This window comes from Fusarium pseudograminearum, chromosome 3 (assembly GCF_000303195.2).
Source record: "Fusarium pseudograminearum CS3096 chromosome 3, whole genome shotgun sequence".
Lineage (NCBI taxonomy): Eukaryota > Fungi > Ascomycota > Sordariomycetes > Hypocreales > Nectriaceae > Fusarium > Fusarium pseudograminearum.
In genome coordinates, this window is record NC_031953.1 from 5,202,865 (window position 1) to 5,226,357 (window position 23,493).

Below are 23,493 nucleotides of genomic sequence, written 5' to 3' on the forward strand. Positions count from 1 at the left end.
TGCATGGATCATGCAAGACCCTGTTTCTTCAATGCGAACAGCACCCGTGGTATCCGGTAGAGTACCTACATATGTATCTTTATGCTTCATCTACAAACAGTAGCTCGATTAGACAACACAGTCTACTTGCCCGGCATTTCCAACGATATTCCCCGACAACCTAATATATTGGTGACACTCATTGGGAATCCACATGGCAATTGATACACAGGAGCAATTCTGCAACAGTTGTATGGCGACTGCATTAACAGTCGTATTTATGAAACATTTAGGATCATCCTTTCGTGGCTTGGTATCTCAAAATCCAGACTAATGTCAGAAGGAGTTATCCATTTCATGATACTATGTACAGCGCCAGACTCTAGCAATTTACTTCAAACTCGACGATATTGATAGGGCTGTGCAATTTTATTAATCTTGACCAATGCGATAGCCACAAAGACATGCCACCATATGAATACCAGTAAGCAAAGCCAGTCGTAAACTGTAACTCAGTGTTCCCCTGTCTCTTCCTGATGCAAGGATTTAGCGTCAAGGTTTCCAACAGTCAACAATCTGCCCGAGTATGCTTACCCTAGAGCATCGGCTCTAATATCTCGAGGTAAAGAAAGCTACCATATTTCATTTGCCTATTCTTCATGAATGTGTTACTCATTCGATCTTTGCAGAGATATGAGCTTAACAGTAGCCTATTATTTATACACAAAGGCCCTTGCTATGTGAAATATTGGATTGTATGTACTGTGCAACACTGAAGAACTAATTCGCCGATTGCCATGGCTCGCTTTCCAGTTTGTTACCACGAGTACAGCTCCGCGTTACAGCTCCCATGTCTCAGCGCAAGTCAAGGCAACATCTTCGTTGGCGAGAGAAGGAACTGAGTCAGTGCAGGAGAACAACATGTTTCTTTCCAGGAACAAACTCCGGAGTGGTTCATGGCACACGAAATCCTGAGTCTAAGGAAACACCACAAAAAGTAAAGATCCCGACTGGTTAGCCGGTGCTCAGACCTGTTACATACTTCTCCGAATCAGGCATCTTTGATGACCGAGCAGTCCCAGTGTCCAGGAAAAGCTCTCGCTCATCTAACAGAAGAACGAAAAGGGGGCCTATGGCTACTCTCGTGACACGATCGAAGACGATAACGCATCGTGAAAGGGGCTCCGTCTCGGAAAGGTTCCAATCACTTGTTATTGTTTATGATGTAAGAGAGAAATCATCTAGAAATTAAAAGGGACTCAGAAAAAGCATTCATATACAAAGAAGAGCTAATCTTTTCACTTTGTTTCTTTCTGACTTGGGACTGCGAAACTTGTAACTCGTGGAGATATTGTGATCGATCAGGGAGTGGTGATTTCTTTTGTAACAATAATGACATAGCAAGTCAAGGGTCTGAGAAACAAAAGAGATTCTCTTGTGGCAACGGGCTACAACCCAACTTCCCACGTTTCCTGGCCAATTTTTAAGGTTATTAAAATAGTTTAGTGCCAAAAGGCCTATCTGTTCCGGATCGCCTAATCTCTGTGTAGAGGGTATTCATTCTTTTCTATTTCGGTAATCGTAACTCGGGACAAAACGCAGATTCTGGGAATTAGAAACGATGACAGTCTTGAGTTGACTTGACTCGAGGCGAGATGACAGGGACGGACCCATGTATCTTTACATTATAGTGTGGCGGTTGGGGCCGGGAACATGGGTCGAGCTGATTACCAGTGGATGGGACTGATCCAAGCCAGGATTAAAAGGAGGATCATTTTGAAATGGGAGGAAATAATTACCCAAGTACTAACGTAATTGCCAGTGCGCAAAAGGATCAGTGCATTTGTTGTTGGTCTTTGGGCCTGTATAATGGCCGCGTGTTGATTCAGGTCCTGGCACCAACTGAGGAGGAAGATGAGCTTCACCTTGCCAACTAACGCTGGGCTGATCCCAATGTGGACGAAATTCAGGTACACATATGCAGGTGAAATGCGGGAGCGCCCAGTAGTATAATTGGTATTGTGTGTTAGTGCAGATACTATACATAGCAACCTGGGACGGATAATTGTGTGGAATGGAATTTTCCAGAGTATCGTCTGGTGCTATGTTTCGTGGGATGGCTATTCACCGTGTCTTGTTTTAGCGGGCCCATCTGCCCGTTTAGGCGTTTGCTTGGCCATACCACCAGAAACGGTGGCGGGTATTCAGGTGTCTCAGGTAAGGTACTAAGGTACGCTGGTACCTGTTAGGATTACTCTCGGACACAAGGTCATCAACCAACCCTGCCAACCTGCCAACCCGCTCGAAAATCACGGAATGGAAGGTGCCACGCTGAGCCTCAAGCTTGACTAAAGGCGACTAAAGGCAACTAAAGAACGAAAGCCAGGGCGGGGCCCACCTGTTTTAGTAGGTAGCTCAGGCCAAGGGTGGTTTAATGGCCGGGACCTCTTTTTCCATCCATCAACAACACCAACGCTCTCCATATACAGTAAACGCCGCCGAGCATGCATCCTCACCCTTCCAAGTACACACATCAGAACGGAGCCGATGGGCGTTTGCAGTTACAACGTTTGATACCCACCGAACAAAAAGAAACAAAGGGGAAAAAAACAAAACAAGATGAGAAATGACGGCACATGCGGTGCTATGTCATCTAATTTGGCTCACAACCAATATCGTCCAACTCGAGCCTCACGGCAAACACAAACACTACTACATGGGTGTCCAACCACACAAGCCAGCCAGAAGGATGACAGACAACATCGTCCGTTGTTTGTGCCTTCGGCCACAGCTTGACTGCAGTTATTGTATGCGCTACTAGTGTAGCGTAGGTAGTTAAGCTCAGACAACGTGGGGAGGTGTCGTGCTTCAGATCTGTCGCAGGACAGGGTATCGCGCCATGACAATCCTGGTCTACCGCAACTGAACTGAACCTATGCTGTTCTATCTGGCTTCAGGTAAAACGCTAGCAGTAGAAGCCTTTGGTCTTCTCCTCTTTGGGTTACTTCGACCTGGCCATGTTCCCCCCTTCTGGGCGATCATATTATCGTTTTGTTCTCTTCTCACATTCTCCGTCTTGACTTTCTTCCTCCTTCTCTATTTGTTTCTGTTTCTCTTGGTGTACTTTCCTTGTTTCGAACCCTTACATTCCCTTCTTGTTGTAACGTTATTCGCTCATTCTTGTTACTTTTTTGTCACGCTGTTTGGTCGTGATACCTACGTTCTTTTTTTTCTTGCTCTCATTTCACTTACAAGCTGACCGGATCATACATCTATATGCATATTGTCAACTAGATGGCCACCGAGGCCCCTATGTGAATACTTGCTCACTTACCGCTCGATCCTATTCTTGTTCAGCGCTGAGCCAGGGTTCTGAGCTCAATTCTCACCAATTGCGACTGGCATCGCAAACGTTTCTGATCAAGAATGTTAGCCCCCCAAACACGGGCTGTATTGGAAATTTCACTTGGACAACAGTATGCCGGCATACCAAAAGACATCGACACAAATAACTTGCAAGCGCTCGACGCAAGGGCACCCGTAGTGATTACCGAGACCAAGATGGAGTCTCGTGTCGTTGTCGTCCCAGTCCCGACAACTGTCGTGGTCACACATTATGTTCCATCCAACACCACAAAGGATGCTGATAGCGCCGCCTTACCGACCGACTCAACGGCACCTGCTGGAGACGTGCCACCTCCTCAAGAGGCTCCCGTAGCAGATGGAGACGCTCCGCAGTTTGCGTCCTTCATCCCTCCTACAAGTCAACAAATCAGCCCTGTCCCTACGACCGCACCTGGACAAGAACCCCCTAAGGAGGCTCCTGTAGATGATGGTAATGCTCAGTTTGGAACCTTTCTCCCTACTACGAGTCAAGAGGCCAACCCGGTTCCTACTACTGTGCCCGTACAAGAGCCTCCCGCTGAAGTTCCTGCAAACGATGGAGATGCTCCGCAATTTGCATCTTTCATCCCTCCTACGAGTGAGGAGGCCGCTCCTGTTCCTACGGCCGCGCCCGGACAGGAGCCTCCTGCCGGAGTTCCCGCGGTAGATGGAGATGCCCCTCAGTTTGCATCTTTCATTCCTCCTACAAGTCAAGAGGTCAACCCGGCTCCCACGACTGTACCTGGACAAGAGCCCGAACCTGCACCACCTGCGCCACCTGCTCCTTTACCCGAGACGACAAGCTCTGTCTATCCGGTTCCTCAAACCACGTCTCAGGAACTGTCCCCAGAAACAACAACCTCTATTGAGCAAGTTACAGCGTCAACATCGCAGGCACCTCAGGAGACTACAGAGTCAACTCGCCCGATTGATGTACCTGCTCCTGCTCCGACGGATGCTGAGAATCCTGTTCAATCTTCTCCCCAGCCTACCGCAGAGGAGACGCCACTCAATGGGCCTGACATTGTGACAACAGCTGCTCCAAACCCTTCCCAATCATCTACTCAACCAACTACACAAGGTGGACCTGGAAACACCCCGGAGAATGCTCGTCTGATCATCGAGACAGAGTCATCCTCGTCACTGTCTGTAACACCAACTTCCGAGGTTCTTCAGTTTGACACTGCGCCATTCACTTATACTGGCCCCCCCACTCGATCGACAACTCTCCAAACCCGACGAGGAACCAGCACTGATGCGTCTGTTGCTGACTCCACCCAGACATCTGATAGCTTCGACAACGATGGCAGTGAGACGGGCGTTGCTGGCTCTGGACCCTTATACACCACTGCAACCCTGGCTGATGGTGTTGTCACAACAATCGATCTCAGTGCAACTGCCGGAAGTGACCACTCGGAAACCGAAAGTCCCGATGCCTCTGTGAAAGACAAGTCTGATGAATCAAAGGTACCACCAATGGTCGTGGGAAGTGTGCTTGGTTCAATTCTGGGAATATCTATGCTGGCGCTTGTTATCTTCTGGCTTGTAAGAAGACGCAAATTGCAGCGCCGCCACAGAAGCACACTCCTCACTCCCCTTGGGGCTCGTCCAGGGGCACCACCTGGTGGTAACTTGATGAAGTATGAGATCGACAACCAATCCTTGGGCCCAACACCCCGATCTACCAAAGTCGCAGCTTCCATGAGCGCCAATGCCAAGAAGTTTAGTCAACGAATTCGACAATCTATGAGCGATGCTTCTCATCTCGGCATAAGCCGAGGGAACTCCCAATTCGGTCAAGAAAGTCAAGCTATGGCTGCAGCACGCGCTCATAGCAGAGCAAGTTCAACTCCTGGACAACAACCACAAGGCGGATGGTGGTCGGAGATCCTTGGAGAGTCGAGTATCAATGATCCTCCAGTAGTGGCTCCTCCTATGCAGCAACAGGGTTATGACGGAAGACGAACCCCAAGCCCTAATCCATTCTCGGATGCCAACTCCTATGCCGCTGCTCCCCCGGCCCCTCTCCGCGAATACTCCCACAGTATTCCGCCTCATGGCTCAATGGTCCCGCCTCCGTTGCACTCTGCTCGGGGGGACGACCCTTTCGCTGATGGAGACTCGATTATGTCACCAGAGCTTGCGCGGCAGTCGCCAACGATCCATGGAGGGTCTGAACAGCGAGGCCCAAGTATGTCGAGGAATCTTACGCCTCAATCAACAGGCGACAACACGAATCTTAAGCCTCAGGAGGTTTGGCGCGGCAAGGTCCACTCGAACCCATTTGATTTGGAGCTTGATGCTCGAGTTGTCCCTAGCATGTACGGCAACATTCAGCAAGTGCCCCGGCACACTGTCGCTAGCTCCTTTTATAGCACTGCCAACGCTACCAACAACCATGACAACCGCCAATACGCGACCAGGCAATCTCGTGCTGACAGCTTCACTTCAAAATATACCAGTGGAGTGAGTTCGGTCAACGAGTGGCCTCCCGTGCCACCTCGGGTTCCTAGCATCTATAGCCGGTATGGAAACGATGGGACCGATTTCCCCGTTCCTGCCCAGGACTTCAGATACAACAACGATGAGGCCTGGAGACACGGAAACGGCAATATGATGTGAGGATTTACATCAGGGACACACAAAAAAAACAATTCCATTCGTTGCATCTCGGCGGAGGACCAGCATAGATAGGTTCTTTTGGAAGATTCATGGCTCGCTGCAAGGCTGAGGGAGGATGATGAAATTAGAAGATGGATAGATGGGTGTTGATGTTTGATGTCAGCGTTTATGCTTATGATACCACGGAACTGGGCTTTTCTCCTTCTTTTCCTTGAAGAACGCACGCCAAAATGGTTGCTGCTGCTAGAGTCAAAATCAGAAAAGCTTGCTATGCTCCGCCGAGACTTTAGTTATATAACCCTATTAATAAAATTGTGCCGTTCATGTTATTTTACGAGTTTGAGAGTGATGCTACTGTGGACGTCATGAATGAGTTGTATCTATGTTTATTACTCAAGATACACTCTGCCGCCCAGCGAACATGTCCTTTGTGGATTCTCACATATCTGCAATGTCAGCAAATGAGTGTTATAGATTCTAAACGACGTTAATCCGCTGGCTTTTGCACGCAAGGAGAGCCCATCGCATTTGAAGCATGAGTCCTTCATGACATGTATCGACGAGGACCGGCTCGTCCACAAACAAAGGCTTTTCAGTATGGGAGAGCAACAGTGTTCTGAATGAAGTGAGGGGGAAGAATGCCGGAAAAGAATGGTTCTCTAAAAGCCGCCTTTCTTTCACGATCGATTCTTGACCTGTTTCGGCTATAGATGCAAATGGGGCAAAGACTCGAATTACTTCAGAGCCGCCGCAACTTGGACCAGGGTACGCGGCTCTGAAAAGGATACAGCAGCACTGGCATCACAAGCGGGACATTTAGTCGCTCTTGGAGTCTACGCCGAGTCGAAGGACGAATGTCGTTAGAGTTCCCCGTCTTTGAGGCCCTGATTGCCACTCAATCGCATGGCACCAATGGCAAGACTACGCCATTTTTGAAGAGGGGGACGGCGGCACGGCAGTTCTTGATAGCGAAAGGGGAGCGGATGGAAACATTTGTATACGTAGTTACAAGGTGCGTGCATTTGTTGCTCATTGAGGATATCTTTAACGGCATCACTGAATACTATTCTGGCAGTGGTTCAAGATGTACGGATCGCTATTGACCAGAGTATAGACACATATGCCCCCGGAGGTTGAAAGACTCATGGTGAGCCTCGCATAGAGTTTCTTTGTTTATCAACCTTTGTTGTAGCATCCTTTACATTTTTGGTCGAGTACTTTGGAGACAAGTACTCTTGAGCCACCCAATAACCCACATCCCATCCACGGCCATCCAACCAAATAACACGCTTTGTTCTAGTTCTGCTCATCCCTCACAAACTCATGACATCAGATGCAAAGACTATGCTGCTAGAAACTTGTACTTGATTGGGTGCTTGTGGAATTCCCATTAAAGAGTAAGGGACTCGATGCGCGAAACGGACACGCCTTGGCTACGCGCCCAGCTCTTTCGCGCGTAAATTGCCCGTCGCACGCGCGCTAAACACGGCCTTGATCCTGGCTTGGTGCAGAAAAAAGGTTTTGCATGAGGCCAACTGCGGACACGCATCATACGACCAAGTTCACTCACAGCCCCCAAGTCAAAAGTAAAGAAATAAAGTAAAAAATACTGAACAATGATTTAGTCAAGCTGATAATAGAGTAATAGTAATCACATTGTCCATAATCCGTCCATCAGTCCATCTAGATACCCTAGGTAAATTACCCCTTTTCTCCTGAACCGGCCCAGAATGTAATCTTCATTTTATCAAAGCTTAACCTCAACCGAGATGAGGTAACTCAACCACCAAATAGTATACCATCCTCCAGGTCTCCATACGGGACACGGCCTCCTGCGGCCTCCTCGAGGGGGGGAAATAAAAAAGACCCTTCATGCCATAACTAGCCGCTTAGTCTAAAACGCCGTCGCAAAAAATAGTATGTTAAAACAGACATGTACAGTGAGTGTTTCTGTACGCTCCGAAAGGTCGGAGCATGATCCAAACAGTGAAAAAGAAAGTGAGAAAGACACGTGCGCAGGTGCTGCAATAAGTGCTGTCATGGTATCATGTACACAGAGAACTGGAATCCTGGTTCATATCCAGTATCCCTCAAGCCATCAAATCGGGGCTCGACGACAACCACTAGTCGAACGTGAGTCGCCGTTGTGCTCCGCTCACGGGCGTCCTAGTTGCCGTGAGTGAGACTGGCGTTTTGAACGGCTTTTGGGCTGGACTGGGTGTGATATTGACAAATTCGGCAAAGTCGAAAGCTTGGCTTGGGGTGGTTGGGAACATGTTACCCCCACCAGGTGTCATCATCATGGAAGAAGGCAAATCCATCTTGTTGTTCTTCTGGGGAGGGGTCGAAGGAGGCTCCATTCGTGTCCTTGTCGAGGTTCTGACAGCCGGCGATGGTGAAGCTGCGAGGTAAAGGAGGAGGTCTGCGCCCTCCTCGCCGGTCTTGCCGTTAGGCCCTGGGCCGGCTTCGCCTTTGCTTCGCTTGTTGACAGATCGGGTCCGCATGGGCGGTGTGCGAGGAGGAGATGATCGAATGTTGGTAGGGTTGAAGGAGTGAAGAGGCAGAAGATCGTCATCATCGTCTGAAGGGGCTGCAAAATTAGGTGATGTCAGGTCACGGCCCATCAGACCCTGCTGATAAAAGGAGACATCGGGTCCGCCCGAGGTAGTGAAGTGTTGTTGCCGCCGCGGCTTGAGAGGAGACGGCCGTGCAATGTGATGCGAGTTCTTCCATACACTGCTGCTGCCGAAGGATTTGTGTGCTGTAGGAGAGAGTCGGAATCGTTTGCTGGGACTCGATGAGACATCGTGAAATGTGGCGAGGTATGTGCGCTTGCGATGGCCGGTGCTGCCGTTGCTGGAGCCTATCGCATCTGAAAATAGGGGAGCCTTCATCGGGGAGCTCATGAGAGCCCTTGATGGATATGGGAGATCGGATGCGCTTGATGATGAGTCGGAGAGAACATCTGTAGGCTCGGCCAGGCGCTTTCTTCGCAGCTCTTCTTCGACTTTGGGCTCGATGGAGTCGAGTGTGAGGTCTTCCCAGCCATGCTTTGTCTTGAACTTTGCGAGGGCAAGGCGGTTCTGCAGACGGCGTGCGATCTAGAAGTGGGGAAGTGTCAGTCAAAGGTAATTTTCAAGGGGAAGGGGAAGAGTTCAGATGAGAATTGAATGCAAATCTGACAGTAAAGAGAATTAAATGACTTACCTTGCTTACTTCTGCACGCTTGAGCACACTGTCGACGACATCCTCTGGTTGTTTCTTCCAAGGTGAAGACATTGTCTGCTTCTGCTGTTGCTGCACTTTGTGCACTTGCTGCTAGGGGCAACCGCCGTGCAAGATGAAAGGAATCAAGTGGTCGAATCGATCGATGAGGTGACTAAAAAGGCGGTAATAGATAATTGGTGATAGTCGCAGACAGGTTGAGAGTCGGTTCAAGTTGGATGAGGCGCAAAAATGGGTTCAAGGAGTGAATTGTGGTGAGTTGGTTGGCGGTTTGCGTGAATGAATGAAGGATCAAAGTAAAGTTTGGAGAGAAAGAGAAGCATCCAATGCAGACGCAATCTCGAGGAGCCGTTACAGTTAGGTACTGTACCTGTAAGGAGCTGGAGCCTGCTAAACTTGGCTCAAGTGGACCCCGCTAACCCTGCAGGTGTCCGTCATCAAGTACTGGGTACTTACACTTCTGAGGCGGTTTTGGCCCCGTGCTACCACGGTCGGGTAACCATTGATGACCTCTGTAGCAGCTAAGTTAGAGGATAGTGGAGGGGAGCTGAGCTACCAGAGCTTGGGTCTGTTGTAAACAATAGTTGCTTTTCTTTGTTCATCGCCTGTTCTTATTGAGGCTTCTTTGTTCTTGTTTATGACACTTATGCAGGCCTCGTGATATGCACTTAGGTAGTATGTGCATAAGTACTCCTGTGCCTTCAACACCTTCCAAGTCAAGGCGAAAAAAAGAAAAGAAAGGACAAAAACTCTTCATCTGCAACATGTCCAGATTTCAACATCCGAGAAGGCATCACCAAACATGAGATCCGACATCCAATACGTCAACTAGCTTCTCCCAGCATCCGGTCGCTGGGGCCACCGCGCAAAATCTGGTCACATTCCTCTGGAAACGAAACCCCCAGTTTGCCCACTAGCCCTGCAAGTTTTTTAATTAGACAAGTATAGTGTACTTGAGTACTTTGAGAAAAAGTATTTATGCATGCACTTTGCACGCTGTTACCGTCCAATGAAAGGCTTCATAATGAGTCCCTTCTCACTCAATCTCACGCTGCTGGGCCAGCAACCGACCCAGTTGGCGTTTCCCTTCTCAGCTGGAACGGACGAGAGACCTCCATGCAACCCGGACTTTTGGTTCAGCTCTACTATCAGACCTATTGATAGGCTTCAATCATCATGAGTGAGATGCAAACCCCTTGAGCAGATCAAGTTGACGTCGAGCCATGTTAGTAATATACAGTTGCTAAAATTATGCAATTTTTTCTTCATTATTTTGCTATGCATTGTTGGCCTATTGCTATTGTTTTTTGTTCAGCTCCTTGCTGGCTATTCTTCATCTTGATTGGCCCCTGAATGCTCTCGAGGTTCAGCAAAACTCGGTGCTGGCCGACCACGATGCAAGGGACTGAGCAACTTAATGTCGGCTTGGCGATCAATTTAGAGCTTCCATCTCCTTTCTTCTATACACAGTAGTAAGCGGGAACAGGAGGAAGATCCCGTGCATGATTTACACGGAGCTCTCCTATACTCTTAATTTCGCTAGCGAACGGTTCGCTCGTTGGTTGAAGTTTGATAATGAAAAAAACCCTTTTCTTTTTCTTTTGCTAATACGCATGATTTATGAAGCACGCATTCTATAGCAGCTATCTGGAGAGCAGCTGGTCTATCGATTTCAATTGAGCCTCACATCCGAGCTATCTCCTTGCACAGTATATCCTGTACGTGGCTCATTAAATTTTATCTTAGTACTCACCGAGTCTCGGTAGGTAAGCGGCCAGAGCCGGTATTCGAATTTGAATTGTACTATCTATAATTTGGCAATTATTCAACCGGGTTATCCAAGTTTTGCTTCTCTGGTCAACTATTAGAAACATTATATATGCTATGAATTCCACGATTGGACAATGGGAACTTCCTATCTAAGTAACCAACACGACTTGGTTGACGATTAAGTCATTGGCCAATCAACGCTCAGAACTCTGACAAGGCCATTGCCATATGTAAGACGAGGGATCGCATTGAGCATACGAGAGTTTGGGAGAGACGTCTTTGCTCAATTGGAGAAGTGGGGAACTCGAACTCTGATTCTCATCATGGATATGGATAGACGGACTTTGGCTTTGAGGAGTCGGAGACGGCGTCGTGCTCCCCGGTAAATGTACACGTTTGTTGCTGTGTTGTCTTGGCAAGGTATTCGCTTCTATATCCTCTAGTTATAGATGACGAATAACAATAGAGAGATGTCTTAGTTGTTCATTAGTTAATAATGCCCGCGTCTCGATCATAACACGGGACGAAGTACTTTGTCGTCAGTTGGTCATCACACAGTATCGTATCGTATCCATCAGCTCACCCTCCTTGCAAAATACCCCTCAGAGGTGCATTCTGCGTACGTGGACCTTTTACTTTGGGTTTAACAAAATATGCGCATCTTCTTTAGCAAGTGTGCCTATAGTAGTCAAAGCATGTCGGCCGTGTACTGGTTCTGCCGTATTTTCTCTCCGTTTTTACTGTGATTCACAATGGATGAATGGATTCGATTCAAAACATGATAATCTCCAAGAGAAAACCATCACCAAATTTCACATGTCCGATTGGCGTTACAGTGTACGGAGCCCTCATGAGTGGTGCCTTGAATTCACCCGAGATCTGAAACGCGATGGGTGGCCATAGCTAAGTTAGATACGCACCATTTCAGCAATGGGGAAAAACCTTGAATTCCATTCTCTGGGCCATCCATCTGAAGAAAGACTCTTGCGTCGCAGTGCTAAGGTTGTGTGGATGAGGCGCATGCGCTAACAAAGCAGGACTTGTGCAAGGTCTCGCAATCATGTCACCATCAAGTTGGCTGGCCTATCCCCCAAAGGCACACAACATTCTTTCAAGCCTAACGTCGGATCTTGAATGGAAACGCAATTTCGTTGGATGGTTTTTTGTTATCGGTGCCGGCACGGGATGGTCCCGCCTAGACGCTGGTAGAGAGACCAGGGGCTTGGTCTTGTTTATCTCGACGTCATCGACTGAGGGGGACGTTTGGATGGATGGTTTCAAAACACTATCAGTGCTTTCATAGCAGAGTAGCCATAAGGTATCACTCGCTTGCTACCTTGCACGGTGAGAATTCACCGACTGTTGAGTGTTGAGCGTTATCAGCAAGCGAAGAGACATGCACGTCAACCAACGGACGCCGTTGGTTGAGTTTGTTACTTTCAAGATTGGGTTCCCGCTGGATGCGGATGCGGCTGCTTGAATTCAATATCAAAGCTCCACTGATAATTGTGGTTGTGCCTGGTTAGAAGAACCCACGAGTCCACCTTGGATCACGATCGCTCTCGACTCGGCAAATATTGAGTGCTTGGCTGCTTGGCCTGCCTCCTGTGCAAGGGTTAGTCTGGTCTAGAGGGACTGTTTAATCAACCTACGGATATAGGATGGATAGACCAGAAAAGAGACGAAATTCATGTCATTCCTGGCACAAACAGAAACTCAAACATGTCTTCTCGAATTCAACCTTTTTGGTTTTCCAGCCACAATCATATCACGGCGGCCTAGCTACTCGCGATTGGCAAAGATTCCAACCAGCCTCTGCCTAATAAACTCAGTTGCTGACTGCTTGTTCAAGTCGAGTTGAGGTGAGATGAGTTGTAACGGCCGCAACCCACCAATTCCAGCGGATCCTCCGACCCAAGCTCCATCTGGCTGGCACGTTCTCGGCGGGAGCAGAAGCACGCACCAGCCACTTTTCCTGTTGCCCGCGGTTGTGGCCGTCCAGACTGTCTGTCTTCCAAAGGTGCAGAACATCTTCCGTCATCTATAATCGCCAGGGATGGGTAGGGATTACCCAACTCGTCCATATCCATCCAATCCTTCCAGGGGTGGACGCGGACAACTGAGGGTTATCTTCCAAGGCAGAGGGGAAAATAACCCATGAAAACGAGAGTAAGAGGGTGGATTTTGATTTGGATATGGATTGTTTTATCTTGTTGCTCTAGGATATCGATCTTAGTACTTTAGCAGTACTTACGCTTTTTCCGCTTCCTTCCTCCTTTTTTCCCTTCTGCACCTTCTGCACCTTCCTTCTCAATTTTTCCAAAAGGAAGCTGCGACTGGTAGTGATCTGACAGCTTACCTTCTTGATACACCCCCCCAAATCGGCATCTCACTCCACCTCAAATCTACATTCGTTACCACCCCATTCGTACCTCCAAACTTGCAATACGAGCGTTCTCCTCTCGATTATCGACCCCCGGTTTCTTGGTTACTACATACAAACTCAGTCTCTCGCTCTCGCGCTCTTTTTTGTCTTTTCTTGTCCCCTCTGCTACGGATTGCTTGAACGGCCTCTTGCAATCCCCGTGACTTCTTTCTTTTCTTTTTCCTTGAATACACATATCACGAAATTATCCCGAGAAACGCAGGTCTAAGTCGCCAGCGACATGGCCCCTACCTTCCTCAACAGCCTGCGCCGCCGATCGAGGGCCAGCTTCCGTACCAATCGCTCTGCAACAGACACTTCTAGTGATGGCGCCGCCTCTCAGGGAGAGTCACCTTCGAGTGGCTCATTGACGCCGCCTTCAATCGATATTCAGTCCGATCCTGCACTGCATCTGCAAGTCAAAGATCAGCAACTTGGGCGTCGAAAGTCACAAATCTCCCACAGCCAGAGTCAACAACAAATCGTGCAGCAGAGGCCACCGCTCACGTCCAGTTCGAACCGTAACAGTGTTTCCGGCATGTCGGGCCTCGGTGCGCCCTCTATCAATGGACGGCAAGCCCTCCCATCGTCGCCGTACGCCCCAAGATTGGTTAACATAACGGAAAATGCATGGGTATGTCTTGGATGTTTTCCTTCCGAACTGCTCTGTGGCTCGTTGATCTGGTGGCGCACCTGCAGGTGCAAGCCATGCCGTCAGGGTTTAAATGGCACATCTACTGTTGCCAATACCTACAGTGTCAACTTTGTATATAGCGACCATTGCTAACAAGTGCTAGGTTTATCAAAAGGTTCTTCTTGTTTATGGCACAATTGGAAACCCTGCCGAACATGCTCTCGACGGAACTCTCAACGTTTGTCGACTCGACGATAACTTTCCCGCGATTAGCTGGCCCGTCTGTAACTCGCACTTCAAGGCATTGGTTTACTTGCAACCAGGACCAAACAAGTTGCGCTTCGAGTTTTCGAGCCCCAAACTACCCAACAGCAACAGCTCCAACCCGATTCACGCCTCCTACCTTACCGTTCACATGCTACCGATAAACAATTCACCACCACTGCAGCTTGCTGTACTAGTTGCCAAGGACTCGCCAGAAACATTCGATGCGTCGCCCGCCCGGGCCGAAAAGGAGGGCAATGGACTGGAGACGGCTGTGAGGAAGTTCAGGATGGCGGCGTACCTATGGCAAGCTTTCACCTCGGAACAGATGTGGCGGAACAAACTTGGACGGCGCGCATTCCGTTTTGACGAAGAATGGACAACAGGTTCTGCCAACTATCGTGATCGAGAGAACGGCACCATGCGCTCTGAAGCCAGGGTTCATATTATCCGCTCTGACAAGACCACTGCCGAGATCCGGGACCTTAACAAGGCTCAGCAAAACGAAAAGGCTACTGAAAAGGGTGCTCTGTATGATATCGCTTCCGAGGCTGTCAAGAAGTACTTCAACCCACTCCCCGGCCAGAAGCTCTACGTCTCTTGCCTACTTTTGGACTCTCATTGGGATAAGGCCGCGAATACCGTGACCGGCCATGCTGCTCTCGGTGGTGGAGATGGCGATCTGCAGCTGGCAATATTTGGATCGCATTGCCTTCATAGCTACCCATCTAGCTTTGAAGAGGTCGTCCCTGCTTTCACCGACTGTACTCCAACAGACACAAACCACGTGGCGAACGACTGTAACGAAGCGGGAAGCTCTTGGGAAGCTGCCAGTATCGGCATCGGTGCACACATGCACGAGACGGGACATCTATTTGGATGCCCACACCAGGAGAGCGGTATCATGTTACGAGACTATGTGGTACTCAACCGCACTTTCGTAGCCCGGGAGGCCTACTGCACAAGAACAAAGTCCAAGGGTGGAGTTGCACTGCAGGCTGATGAATGTGGTTGGCATCGCCTTGACTGCTTACGCTTCCGAGCTCATCCGGCGTTCCGCCTTCCCAATGACCCTCCTATGAACGCTGACGCCAGTGTTCAGGCTTTCCCTGTGGAGAGCGGTAACATCTTAGTCATGGCAGCCACTGGTGTCTTTTTCGTCGAAATCTACGCCGAGGGCGACGACGTCTGTCATGCGTGGATCGAGTATCCTATTGAACAAGGAATGCCGTCCCGACAAGTCACGCTAAGCGAAAGCGAGTTACGTGGCAGATTGCCGGACAAGAAGAGAAAGGGCGCCATGAAGATTTCTGTCAAGTCATATGGGGGTGGGTCAATTGACATTGACGACTATAAGAAATTCGTTTCAAAAGAATCGCTTGTTAAGCTCTCGAGTGGGAAGAATGGTTTCCGAAGCCAGAAAATGGGTTGCTCTAAGATGGATGGAACCCAGCCTACGGAAGCTGTCTTTACCAGTGCCACCAAGCAAGATCGAGTTCTTTCTCGTGTGGTGGTCTACCACGGTATGGCCGTCGATGGAATGGAATTCGTCTACGACGACGACTCCAGGCAGTTGTTTGGAAAGAAAGGTGGCAAGGAGGGAGGTGATACTTTTGAGTTCGGTAAGTTCCCCCATTAAAACACGAGGGTGCAAGATTCTAACATAGTACAGATGTCCGCCGTGGTGAATACATTAGCGGTTTCGTTGTGCGGTCTGGTTTCTGGATTGACGGTATCCAAATTTTGACCAGCTTGGGTCGCAAGTCACCCATCTATGGTAATGCACATGGAGGAGATTCGTGAGTTTATCACTCACCCATTGTGAACTCAACTTTACTAACATGGCTAGACGCACTTTGATACCACCTCGAGGATACATTATCTGTGGTGTTTCTGGCTCATGCGGCCAGTGGCTCGACGGCTTCTCGGTTATTATCACACGATGAACGCTAGCAGAATCACCCCTACAACAGTTTTTGAACACGATAACTACAGGATAAAAACCAACCACTGATGGAGAAGTATTAATTGGTAATCATAAATACAGGAGAAGGCGACTTATGCTCCTCCTGCGTGCTAAGACACGCTCACTTGTCTTACAACGGCGAGACAGCTGCCGCAAGCATTGTTCGGGACCTTTGTCTAAGTCCGGCGTTGGGGGTATTTGTTTTGTCCACCGCCTCGAAGGAGGCCGCACACATACGTACATACATACTTGCATATCAAGTTAGTGGGAGAAGCATACGCATTATACCATGAACAGGAGCGGACCTGAATAAACACCGCAGAATATGTCTTAACTTGAAATCGAGTATGAGACTTTGTGTTATGAATCAGTTATGTTGTGCATGGTGACATTTCGTGTAACTTTTTATTAAGTGATATTAACACAAATCTAGTTGACTACGGAAGCGACTGTACGAATACGATAGGGCCAAAGTGAATCCTGCATGTGATAACACCCGTAAGTGACACCTATTAGGTCTTCAGCAATAGTCAGTACTGATGCTGGAATTCCGTGTCTGTTTGTAACTAAGGGTACAGCTTGTCATGCGAACGTGGTCCCCATGTCATTCTTAATCACTACATGTGACTCTCTGGGAATCCAATGGATAGAGGCCATCTACCTAGTTCTGGGTGTGACTTGGATGGGAGCGTTGAGTCTGTAAGCTGGATCACGTGTATCAACTAGCGCCCACAATGACGGCATCCACCCAAGCAAGGAAAGAAGTTGGATGTCCCGCCGCGAGAGAGAAACCGCGACGCCAATCCTCAACGTCAACCACTTCTGGGAAAACCTGCTCTTGTTTTTCCCTTCCACAACTTCTCGACATCTTTAAAATTTGGCAGAATTTGAGCTTACACAGCATCGTTCAACCTAGTCAAGCTACTTCTCTACCACTACGAAGTTTCTATCTGTTGGGAGACACCGCTTGATTCCGACTTGAAGCTACTTGCGACTGCGATACCCCTCCCCGAACTCAATTACCTGCACCGCTTCAGCTCTACCGAACCTCGTCGTAACTCCCCTCAAGATGTCTAGAAGGAGCAACACCGTGTCAGGCTCTAACGGCAACACCAAGGATGTCATGTCGTCTAACAGCCCAGGTGAGATTCGGTCTATGACGAGATATTCAAAGCAAGCTTAGGCTCGTGAAGCTAACATTATTGTTCTGCATAGCCATCGACAAGCAAAAGACTCTTCTTTCTGCTGATGTTGGACACTTTTCTCTGGTGCGCGCCATGCACCTTGCCGACTTGATCACCCTTATGAACGGTATGTACACCTAATTCAGAGACGGCTGTGCCGTCTTTCAAATTAGACTGCTTTGCTAACTCGTATTCCAGGCGCATGCGGTGTCATGTCCATCTTCTCCTCGCTACGATACGCGCTCGGCGATCCCAAGGATTTTGATAACATGTGGCTTGCTCTATTCTTCCTGCCTTTCGGTCTTTTCTTTGACTTCCTTGATGGCAAGGTTGCTCGATGGAGGAAGAAGAGCAGTCTTATGGGTCAAGAGCTGGATTCCCTTGCTGACTTGGTATGTTGACATGTTCCTCTTGCTGCGATTACTGAGTTCTAACCTAAGAACTAGATTTCATTTGGTGTTGCTCCCGCTATGGTCGCCTTTACTCTTGGCTTCCGCTCCCTCGCCGATACCGCTGGTCTCACCTTCTTCGTTCTGTGCGGCCTCACTCGCCTTGCTCGCTTCAACGTCACTGTCGCCGTCTTGCCCAAGGATGAGACTGGCAAGAGCAAGTACTTTGAGGGAACACCCATCCCCACTTCGCTCGGTATGGATGCCGTCATGGCCTACTGGCTCTCTCAGCGCTGGGTCCACGACAACCTCCCCTTCGGTGTCTGGTTCCAGGGCTCTGCTCTCGAGTTTCACCCTGCCGTCCTCCTGTTCATGATCCACGGTTGCCTCATGACCAGCAAGACTATCCGCATTCCCAAGCCCTAGAGGGTTAACTCGAAAGACCATTTAACATGGTATAATGGCGTGGCATGGCCACGCTCCAACTTGGGCGGAGTACCGGAAATATGGCTCTGATACGGCGATATGCTTTGCTATTTTGGAGATGTGTTGGGCTTGGACTGAGAGGCCAACTTTGAGTCGACAAAGGAAGACAAGAGATGTGAATTGGTTTCAGAGCACACGGGCGAGGACATGTTCTTGTTTTGCTTGATGGTCTTGGTCGGGGAATGGTTCACGTAGTTCATTGATACGATGGTAGTTCATGATACCCAACATTCTTTATGTTTTTGTTCTGGGTTCTCGTGAAGCTTGCATGGCCATTGACTCTAGTGATGAGAGTCTGCTTGAGCATACTGGTTGTTGACTCAACAAAACTTGCACCGCAACCTAGACTTAAATATACCTCGACTACGTTCATCCCCACCCCCCAAGGATTGGCCCATTTTTCAGGAATAGTGAACTGCCGAAGTCAATTTGTCGGTGAACGTTTGATTGATCGCTTACTGACTATTCTGGCCAGCAATAATGAGAACATGGAGGTAGTGATTTCGCTAGAGAAAGATGTGGATGGGGTGAATCCTGCCGGATCTACACATCAGTCCTTCTTATAGGGCAGCAAATTGCGGTCACTCCTATACAACTTGGCTAAACATTGGTAATGATAGTCACGAGTCCTTGAGTCTTTGCCCGGCGGATGCTTGACAGAGCCACGAAGATGGATAAACACCAAAAATAGTTTTAACGCGATGTTTACGTGTAACTGGAGGCTCTGCTATCAGTAGATCGACAAAACATGACGAGGCTTGGTTGCCGAATTTACCGGGAAGTAAAAATATGGGCGGATGGTAAGTGATGACGATTGAGATCTCCATCAAGAAGAGGGTTCAGAAAAAAGAATTCTGTCTTTCATGTTCCACCAGACAACAAACCTGGAAAACCTCAAGGTTTAAATGATTGTCTACACCAACTTTATACAAACCAATCAACACCTCCAACGCAGCAGGAAGAGTCTGAAACATGCAGTAGCTGGTACCGAAGCATGGCTGGAAGAACCAAAGAACATGTCCAGGGTAAAGACATGGGTTGCAATTTATTGAGGCTGTGCTGGAGGATGAGTGAGACGTGAACAATGCGCTAGGAAGCGTTGGAACAAGGACGAGTGGCTGTGCGTTGGTGATGGACCGGGGGCATTTGGTATGGTAGCAATCTAAGTTGATCATGATCATCATTGATGCGTGAAGAACAATACCCAATTCGGTGTTGAGTTACATTTGCCTAGATGAATACGATGATGTGTGCCTACCTATGTATGATGGTTGCTCAAGAGAATGAGAATCATGTCGTGACAATATGAGAAGGAGCACATACTTGCCTCTTGCCTTCTCTTTCCCCGCCAAGATTTAACGTACTTACTACTATCTTTTTGGCGTTGGCTGCAGCCGCTTTCGCCTGCCCCTGCCTCCATCTCCCACCATAGACTACTGTATCACCAACCCCAACGGCTTATTTTCACCAACATCACCAGCAAGATGATGATCCACGAACCAACCAAACGTCCAGACTACTTCCTTAAGCGCCAGATTTGAAGCATCGCCTATTTTGCAAACACGATGGCGATTTAGTCTACGGAGTCTAGGTTCTAGCCGTCATTTAGGTCACTCAATGTGATACTAGTCTGGGCTGACCAACAATCGGAGAGTAGATCACTGCACACACACACAGAGGAGGGGCAAAATGTCTTTTCTCACTTTGACTTAATCGATGACTTCTATTTCTGGTTCGCCGTCATGATCCATCCCACCCTCAATCTCGGTTCCAAGTATCAACCCAAACCCAAACAAGGATAAGCCATGGAAGCTCCCAGGCCCCAATCATCTGGACCCTGGGCCTGAGCATGAGCCTCTACTGCAAGGCCAACCTTAGCGAGTCAGCTCTGACGGCTTTCATCCCACTTCACTTACAAGGCGGTCATAATACCCTTGTCTCGAGCTGCAGGCTGTAAGCGCAGCCGCGACCCTCTCTATCAACATATTATCCCAAACGTCCCTGATCATGTCTCGTTGGGCTGTTTCCTGTAATCCCTCTCTCTTCGCTATCTGATTCAGCAATGCAGCTTCGTCTGAATCTCTAATCTAGCGTCTTACTTATTTCCTGTTCCTTCCTAGACGAACCACTCGCTGAAATAACCGATATAAATGGGGAAGGATATGAGGAGCGATCATTGCTAACATTGGTTCTGCTTACCGCATCCTACCAACTTCACAATGGAACCCCTACGGAGCGTATCACGAAAAGACACTGAGAAATCTGAAGCTCGTCGACAAACCAATCGTTCCAATGCTGCCATTCAGCATGTCACGGATACAATGATTGCCGTGACAGAATCTTTTCGCCATCATTACCAACAACAGCATGGTGGTTACTCCCCAGCAGCTCCAGCTCCCACTTATACGAATATCAACTCTTACCAGCCACGCAGCTATGCACAATCCAACAATCGATCCAATTCTAATTCTAAGTCACACGTTCGAAGCCCATCGAGTGTCAGTGAAGTGTCCCAGGGCCTTCTGGACATGGACATAGTGAGCCAAATGACCGTCTCGGACGTGTCACCCATTTCACCTCATCGAAACAATTGCATACCTACCGTACTTATGTCAGGACGGCATCCGAATGCTGAAACAGACTCTCTCCTTGGCCGAGAGCTGGAGCCAGAGATGATTGAAACCTCTGCTCGCATGCCCGAAGACTTAATTCGACTCGCAACACCAAATCTACCACCACGACTGGACACCCCTCATACACCAACTCATCGCTTTAGCGTTCCAATAACTCTCGCCGATCATCAATTTGACGCACCTCCAGCTCCAAATACAGGTTTACATCCGGCGGGCTTTTCGGTCAACCGCGGCGGACTTGCCCAATCTGCGAGAGGTTTCGAAGCTTTCAGAGCGACGACGCAACATCATCAATACATGGTTCTCAGACCTGACATGGGTACACGAGAGTTACCACTAGGCACAGTTACGCATATACGCGCAGGCTCTGATCCATACTCCTCTTCATCTGCTACCCAGGGCTTGCGCAGGAAACCTCTGCACGAAGGAGCAAGACAGATTGTGTTTAACCACCCCTGCAACGAAGGCCTCTTTGTTGCTGTCATCTGTATGGCCCAGCTTTTGACATATGCCAGTCTTGCGCAAACGTTGACATCGGCACGGCGAATTGGCGAATCATTCTTTGAACCAGAGCGTACGACACATCTTGCGTGGTTCACTTCAGCATACATGCTGAGTTATGCTGCGACTATCCTTTTGGGAAACCGGATCGGAAACGTATGTGGTCAGAGAGAAGCCTTTGTCGCCGGGTATTTTTGGTTTGCGCTCTGGAGTCTCGTTGCTGGCCTGAGCGTGTACATGGGCAGTTCCGGAGGAGCCGTCTTCTTTTGTATCTGTCGTGCAATGCAAGGCATCGGCCCAGCACTCATTATTCCCAATGGCTATGGGTTACTGCTGAGAGCCTATCCTCCTGGACCTCGTAAGATGGTTGCTATGGGCTTGTTCGATGCCTCTGCCCCTTGTGGGTTCGTCGTTGGCTCTGTCATGACAGGGCTTTTCGCCAAATACGCGTCTTGGCCATGGGCTTTCTACTGCTTGACTGCAGTTTGCGCGGCCCTTGGTATATCGAGTATGCTTGTGGTCCCCGCCAAGAGAGTTTTGGTCCATAACTTCGAAGGCAATCTTTGGAGACGCCTCGATGTCTTCGGGTCTGTAACTGGCATATCTGCGTTGGTTCTTTTCAGTGTTGGCTGGAATCAAATACCTATCGTAGGATGGGACACCCCGCAAGCCTACATCTTGATTTTTACAGGATGCCTGCTTATTCCCTTGTTTAATTATTTCGAGTCTCAAGCCAGCCACCCTCTGGTACCATTCAAGCAGATCCACCTCACTGCTGGTATTACACTTGGCTTTGTGACTGCCGCCTCGGCAGCGTTTGGGATTTGGGTCTGGTATTTTGCCCAGTTTATCGAAGTTCTGAGAGGATGGGGGCCTCTACTTACGAGCGCCGGTCTTGTACCGATACTAGTAATCGGTGTTGTCGTTGGCTTTGCTTGCTGGCCTTTCGCAAACCGCGATTTCACCGCCCAGCTTGCTATGGTGAGCTCTTCAATAGCAATCTTGATCAGTTCTGCTTTGATGGCTGCAGCTCCAGCAAAACAGGAGTATTGGGCAAATTCGTTTGTCAGTGCCATCTTTATGGGTGTTGGTATGGTCTTGATTATCCCCACCGCTTCAACAGTGCTTGGGCGCGATATTCCCGAAGGACAGTTGGGACTTGCAAGTAGCCTTACCAACATGGCGGCAGCATTCGCTTTCTCGGTTGGGCTTGGTATGGCAGGAGCTGTAGAGATGGGAAAGAAAAACAACAAGAATCCTTTGGGAGGGTACCGTGACGCACAGTATTTTGGCCTAGGACTTGGAGGGCTGGCCTTTATCCTGGCACTGGGTCTACTTTGCGCGGCAGTGTTTCGGCGTCGCAGGGATTGATTTCATTGAATTTTTTTGCCTGGCGTTGAAAGAGCTCGAGGGCTTGCGAGCCTACTTATACCCCATGAGCTTGGATATGACTTTACATAATAATGCCTTCACAGTGTACATATATCATTCACAATGACCAGATACATAAAATAAAAAAGGTTGCCCGTTCTTTTTGTCCTCTTTCTTGTCTTTGTTGAATCCTCATGTTTGTAAATACAAACCCCACACGAACATCGCAGGATTGGGGATATAGAGCCAGTGGGGGGAAAACCAAATCAAGCAAAGCACTTTGGAAAATCAGAAACCATCCAACGCCAGAGAAAATACATGTGATCCCTTTCTTTCGTTCTTTCCCGCCTCCTAAATCCCGAAGTTTTCTCTCTTCATCGACTTCGCCTCCCTATAAACGGCTTTCGTGGGTCGCGTTGTACTACAGCAGCAGTTTGAGGCGTTGACTTCGTCCTCCTCGGTAGCAGAAGTGATCCGTAGTCCTTGTTATCGCCAGGAGATTATCGGCCTCCACGGCTGAAACCACCACGTCCACGACCACCGCCGAACCCTCCACCACCGCCTCCTCGTGAGAAACCACCGCTGCCACCGCGACCTCCACGGCCACCGAAACTGCTTCCGCCACGGCCACCACCGCGCGAGAAACCGCCAGCGCCGCCG

The 23,493-nt window shown here is 48.9% G+C and overlaps 6 protein-coding genes across 6 annotated transcripts, besides 1 other annotated feature; 4 read left to right on the top strand and 2 right to left on the bottom strand.

The window, feature by feature from the left end:
* Positions 1 to 3,540: 3,540 nt before the first annotated feature.
* On the top strand, positions 3,541 to 5,985 carry FPSE_01127 (uncharacterized protein; the record flags this gene model as incomplete). The annotated part of the gene is made up of 1 exon (XM_009254247.1): positions 3,541 to 5,985. One exon carries the CDS (start codon positions 3,541 to 3,543, stop codon positions 5,983 to 5,985), a length of 2,445 nt encoding a protein of 814 aa, XP_009252522.1.
* Positions 5,986 to 8,108: 2,123 nt separating this feature from the next.
* FPSE_01126 (uncharacterized protein) lies at positions 8,109 to 9,264 on the bottom strand (the record flags this gene model as incomplete). Its single annotated transcript, XM_009254246.1, has 2 exons — positions 8,109 to 9,086; positions 9,193 to 9,264. The coding sequence occupies 2 exons, from the start codon at positions 9,262 to 9,264 to the stop codon at positions 8,109 to 8,111; spliced, it is 1,050 nt and encodes a 349-aa protein (XP_009252521.1).
* A 4,382-nt stretch (positions 9,265 to 13,646) lies between these two features.
* On the top strand, positions 13,647 to 16,249 carry FPSE_01125 (uncharacterized protein; the record flags this gene model as incomplete). Its single annotated transcript, XM_009254245.1, has 4 exons — positions 13,647 to 14,039; positions 14,203 to 15,925; positions 15,976 to 16,102; positions 16,153 to 16,249. The coding sequence occupies 4 exons, from the start codon at positions 13,647 to 13,649 to the stop codon at positions 16,247 to 16,249; spliced, it is 2,340 nt and encodes a 779-aa protein (XP_009252520.1).
* Positions 16,250 to 17,338: 1,089 nt separating this feature from the next.
* On the top strand, positions 17,339 to 18,268 carry FPSE_01124 (uncharacterized protein; the record flags this gene model as incomplete). Its single annotated transcript, XM_009254244.1, has 4 exons — positions 17,339 to 17,411; positions 17,485 to 17,580; positions 17,652 to 17,845; positions 17,900 to 18,268. 4 exons carry the CDS (start codon positions 17,339 to 17,341, stop codon positions 18,266 to 18,268), a joined length of 732 nt encoding a protein of 243 aa, XP_009252519.1.
* Positions 18,269 to 20,547: 2,279 nt separating this feature from the next.
* On the top strand, positions 20,548 to 22,833 carry FPSE_01123 (uncharacterized protein; the record flags this gene model as incomplete). Its single annotated transcript, XM_009254243.1, has 1 exon — positions 20,548 to 22,833. The coding sequence occupies one exon, from the start codon at positions 20,548 to 20,550 to the stop codon at positions 22,831 to 22,833; it is 2,286 nt and encodes a 761-aa protein (XP_009252518.1).
* Positions 22,834 to 23,333: 500 nt separating this feature from the next.
* FPSE_01122 (uncharacterized protein) lies at positions 23,334 to 23,493 on the bottom strand (the record flags this gene model as incomplete). Its single annotated transcript, XM_009254242.1, has 1 exon — positions 23,334 to 23,493. A coding segment is annotated over one exon (160 nt), but the record flags the coding sequence as incomplete, so codon positions are not given.
* Positions 23,355 to 23,470: a microsatellite.